The sequence below is a fragment of the Humulus lupulus genome, chromosome 2 (assembly GCF_963169125.1).
Source record: "Humulus lupulus chromosome 2, drHumLupu1.1, whole genome shotgun sequence".
Classification (NCBI taxonomy): domain Eukaryota; kingdom Viridiplantae; phylum Streptophyta; class Magnoliopsida; order Rosales; family Cannabaceae; genus Humulus; species Humulus lupulus.
Window position 1 is genome coordinate 286126637 of NC_084794.1, and position 5744 is coordinate 286132380.

A 5744-nucleotide genomic window follows, 5' to 3' on the forward strand; every position below is an offset into this window, starting at 1 on the left:
AATAATATCATCCTCAATACAAACCAAATAAACTCCCAGATAATATCATTGCATAATAATATCATCCTCAATACAAACCAGATGTATGTAAAAGGTTCTAAAAAAATGCAACAAACTTTTGCCGATGACTTTTTGCGCTGGCGAAAATCATATTTTCCTAGCATCTCCGTCTTAGACATGAAAAGCTAATATTGCGCCGGCAAAATATTGTCTCGCGGTATCGCAGAATAATCTTTTGCCAACGTGATGACGTTTTACCGGCGTCTTTTTTTCGCCAGTAATAATCCTTTTGCCGATGACAAAGTAATTTCGCCGACAAAAGATTGCAATAGAGGCCGCTTTAAGGCAGTCTACTTTACCGATGCAAAAACGTGCCGACAATAGTAATATTTCTTTTGCCTGCGACAATCCCGCTGGCATAAAACGCATTTCTTGTAGTGACATATACATATTACTGGGAAAAACATAAACACTCATGCATATAGCTAATTCATCGCAAAGAACAAATAACAACACCACAAAACAAAAACACTAAAATGATGGGGTTGGAAAAGTCAACCTCTCTACATACCTTCTTGGTAAGTAAAATCTTCTCTGTCTAGAGCTGATGTAAGAGTATTATTTCACATACAATAATGAGTATAAATGCTCTTTGAATTTTTTGCTATTTTGGTAAGGGAAATTTGATAAATCATGCTTACATTAGCTTAATAATTAAAATTTGAATTAAAGTTAACCACCATATGAAACCAATGCTCATCTTTCATTTAATACCAAAAATACCCCTTTCATAACAAAATCTCATACCTTTCCTCTCTAAAATCTTGCAAGAAAGATACACATGGGTAAGTGATTTTCTTTGATTCTTGTTGTTGTTGGTTGTTTTTATGATTTAGAATGCTGTTTAGATGTTGGATCTGTAGTTTTTTGGTATTTTTTGCTATTTTTTGGGTGAAAATCGTGTTCTGTGAAAATCTGCATTTTTTTTTTGTTCCTTGAGTAAATGCCCGATAGTGTCCGATAGAGGCCAGATTCGGGCACGATAGTTGTTGAGTTTCAAGGTTAGTGATGAAGGTCCGATGGCAACCCGATGGTTGCCCGATAGGTTTGGTTACCCGATGGTCATTCAGGTTCGATGGCTACCCGATGGTTGCCCGATTATTATTTTAAATCTATACACCCTTTTAAGTACGATAATGGATCGATAGTAGTCCGATATATGCCCGATTGTTGTTATTAAGTTACTGCGGACCTAATAGTACGATTGTACACGATGGTACCCGATACGTGCTCGATATTAGTGTTTTAAGTGATCAAAAACATAAATAAAACTTTGCCCGATACCAACCGATATGGCCCGATACTGGTACGATGATAAAAATGTCGAACTAAAGTACGATGGTACACGATAGTGATAAAAAAAACATAAATAAAAACTGTAACTTTTCCCCTGCTCATTTCCCGTTCCCTCTCTCTGCCAAAACTCTTCACTCCCACAAAACCATCGAGCAACCCATAACTACCCTCACCCGACGCATCTCTCTCCCTCACCCACCCTCACCCGACGGTCAGAAAAACCCCCACCACCCGACGAAGGAAAACCCAGTCCACCGGAGACCAAGCCTCACCCAAACCCCAACCCCCACCGGAGACGAAGGAAAACTCAAACCCCGAAGAAAAACCGACACCCCATTACGCAAAAATGTCTAGGGTATGTGTTTTTTTCAATTTCTTTTCCATTGGAAAATGTTATAGTATGTATTGTTGAATTTAACTGTGTGAAATCTGACTGTGTGAAATCTGATAAACAATAAAATTTTGAATTTTTTGTTGGGTTTTTTTAGAGGTACGATAGGGTACGTGTAGTGACCCACTAATCTAGACTAATTGGACCATTATCGAAACTATACATAAAACTTACATTTTTACGAAAATACCATAATTTATTGAGTAACTTGAAAATAAGAGTTATTTACAAATAAACAGAATACTAAGAAGGATTTTGGGATCCCATTGTCTTTAAAACAAAACAAGATTTAAAATAAAAGACATTACATAAAAATGCGGAAAAATACACATAAAAACCATAAAAACATAAAAGGAGACTATATCCTCGAATCGAATAACGCTCGGCCCCTTGACTCCATTCATCATCGATACACATTCTCCAAGCGTCACGAATCTTTCCGCCTATAAACTTATTTTCCTGCACATAAACAGAAAGGAGTGAGCCTAATGCCCAGTAAGGAAAATCTAACACAAAGTCACATACATAATTTCATAAGAAAACATAAAGACTTAACATAATACATATAACATACACTTATTATAATGGCCATTATTACTTGGGGTCCCATAGACTAAACAAGCATATGCCCATGGGATTAGTGGGGTCCTACTAGCTAAGTAGGTCATATGCCCATAACCCATTTGGGGTCTTGTTAGTCATATGGGTCATATGCCCAAGCCTACAAACATACACATATATCATAACACTTTTAATAACATAAAACATATAGATAACATAATCACATAACATGTTGATTCTAGCCTATTTCCTTACCAAAGTTACCGAGAATATGGACTGAGTTGGGATTGTTGGAACACTCCTAAAACCATAAGAAAGAGTAAGTCTAAAGAAAGGAGATGAAATGAAAGAGATGGAAAGACTAAACCATAGAAAACATACTTACCGACTTATATGCTTAAAAGCTTGGATTCCCTAACCAAAATAAGAATAAGGTTAGGGGACTGAGTAGAAGGTTTTGAGAAAGGAAATAACATAAAAATACAGAAAAGAACTAGAGTTTTGGGTTTACCTCAAGGATTGCAAGATCAATCTAACATCCACCGAAATACTATAGCACTCACTTCCCAAAGTGTTTAATAAGCTTATGATGTTTAAGCTTATAGTTTTTTTTTCCCCAAACCAAGTGTTTACACTCTCACACTCACTTAACACTAGCAGCCTCTGAACTTAGAGCAAATGGTGAATAATGGCTGGGTACTAGGTCCTATTTATAGAGTTTGGGAATGAAAATATCTTGATTTTACTTGAATAAAAATAATGGCTTTTTAAGTGAAAATCATTTGAATAATCGTTCAGCAGAGGCTGAAGAGTCGTTCAGAAGATGCTGGACTGTTGAAGGAGTTTGAATGGCTGAAGGGAAAAGAATTCAAATGTATTTGAATTCATGCTGGTGGAGGCGATATATCGCCTGGACCTTTGTTCCCGAGGCGACCGTGCATCGATTCGTGTTTTCCGTATCTACGTGCTGCGACATATCGCCCCCTATAGCTGCGATATATCGGCATACGCTGAATATTTAAACACGAATTTACACATTTTTAGCTGAGTTTGAATGGAGTAAACAGCCTTGACTAAGCCCTCAACGTGCTCAAAGCTGCTGACTGACCCTATACATTCAAACTTTTACCCTTATTTAATTTAATCCTCAAAAATACTTAATCCTTAATTACCATTCAAAACATGTGCTTAAAATCCTATTGGTTGATGTCTAAACCTTATAATATAATAATATAATCCTTAATATCAGACACATTAATCAAACCTTAGGTTATACTTAATATTCTTAAACTATAGGTTAAACTTAGAAAATCTATAAGTACTACTATGAGTGTCCAAATAACTCCCGGTCTGAATCAAAAATCCAAAGTAACAATGATAACACTAAACATACTATAATACTACTAAACAATTAGCTAAGTAAAGTTCTTGGACTCTACAGTACGATAGTGGGTCGATAGGGTTACGATAGTGTTTGTGTTTTCTCATAACTTCAGGTTGAAGATGACTGTACAATAGGGGTACGATAGTGGTTCGACGTTAGTACGATAGTTTGTGTTTTCTGATAACTTGAGGTTGAGGGTGAAGGTACGATAAGGTACGATATTGGGTACGATGTGTGCCCGATATTGGGAACAAATTGTTGTGTTGTTATATTCCGATGGTGTACAATGTGAGGTACGATGGTGCACGATAATGTTATAGTTCCAGTTTTTAATTTTTTTTCATTAGTGTCCGATATGGTGCGATAGTGTCCGATAGTTGCTCGATAATAGATTGCAGAATATAAAATTTGATGTTTTTTTTGTTATTCTATTTAATTGGATATTTATTTGTTTTATGCAGAACTTAAGACCTCCACAACTGATAGTTCCAGTAGAGGAACATTTTACGGGACGTATCACTTGGCGCGGCAGTTGGTACTTTCCAAAGATTAAAGAAAAATTTATACAGTGTGGTTTATTGGATAGGGTGAAGGAATCCCCTTTCAAACAGTTCTTCATGGCGGAACCATTAAATTTTTCTGGTGCCTTAGTCCATCAGCTATTGTTGCACAAATTCAGAGGGGAGAAGACTGACGAAGTCCAGTTTTATATTGGGAAAAAACGATGTAGATTTAGCCAATTGGAGTTCGTTTTAGTTACTGGTTTAAATTTCGAGGGCGGACCGTCTGAAGCTGAGATTAAAGCGAAGACCCCTTCGGATCGGTTGATTCTTGAGTACTTCAATGGTCATTCCCCAATGAGCATAGGGCAACTGCGCAGAACTTTTGAGACTTGTCAAAGTTGATGATGTGTACAAGATGGGTTTGTGTTTATTAGTAGAGGGTGTTTTGAAAGGTCGTGAGGAGAAGTTGATGGTTTGGACTGACATGCTGAAAACGGTAGATGACGTTGACTTCTTTTTCCAGTACCCGTGGGGGAAGATATCATACCAGAAGTTGTTACAAACTTGTCAAAAAGACTTTGTAGAAATGAAGAAGCATTTACAGAAGAAGATTGAGAAAGGAAAGACTCAGAAGGAGGCCAAGTACTCTATTTATGGGTATGCTGCAGCATTGCAGTATTGGGCTTTTGAGTCCATCATTGAGTTGGGTCAGGATTATGCTGTGAGATTGGGCCAAGGCATTCCAAGAATGATCAACTGGTAGAGCAAGGAGAAAGTAGAGATACACAAAGAGCAACTTATTAAATTGTTTGCCAAAAAGGTGAGCTTTTACTTTACTTTTTAAATATTTTGAATGTTCTATATTTTTTTCTAGATATGCAATTCTATGGGTACTGCACGATAGGAATACGATAGGGTACGATTTGAGTACGATTGTGGGGTTATTTTGTGGTTTTTTTGTCAACTGTTTGAAAACTGGCTAAGGGGTACGATTTGGTACGATGATGGTCCGATTGGGGTACGATATGTATTCTTTATTAATGTAGTTGTAGAGGTACGATATTGGTACGATGTTGTATGATGATGGTACGATAGTTAGCAAGTAATTCTCACTTACGGGTACGATATTGTTATGTTATGGGTACGATATGGGTACGATAATTGCATGATATGGGTATGATATGGTACGATTGAGGTACGATAATTGCATGATGTGGGTACGATATGGTACGATTGGGGTACGATAGTTTACCATTGTTCATCGATGACAATTACTTATTTTTTATATTGTTTTACTTTCCAATCTAAATATTCATTGTTTTTTGTGGCAGTTGACAGTATACCCCTACCTGTGTGCCCGACCTGCTGAAGAACAGTATGTGAGGACCCTTACAGACAATGAAGCCCCATTGTATGTGGACATGGGGTTAGAGGAACTAGAGGTGGGTGCCGATGGACAGCCTACACAGGAAGCCTTACAGAGCCAGGCTGAAAAGCTTGCTGAAAAGTTAGCTGAGCAAGCAGAAGCAGCAAATATTTTTAAGGAGGT

General features: G+C 37.3%; 1 protein-coding gene across 1 annotated transcript; it reads left to right on the plus strand.

Moving 5' to 3' along the window:
* The first annotated feature begins 1402 nt into the window (after positions 1 to 1402).
* Positions 1403 to 4597, plus strand: LOC133815629 (uncharacterized). The gene is made up of 2 exons (XM_062248446.1): positions 1403 to 1711; positions 4154 to 4597. Exons 1-2 carry the CDS (start codon positions 1703 to 1705, stop codon positions 4595 to 4597), a joined length of 453 nt encoding a protein of 150 aa, XP_062104430.1. The 5' UTR covers positions 1403 to 1702.
* Positions 4598 to 5744: the final 1147 nt, after the last annotated feature.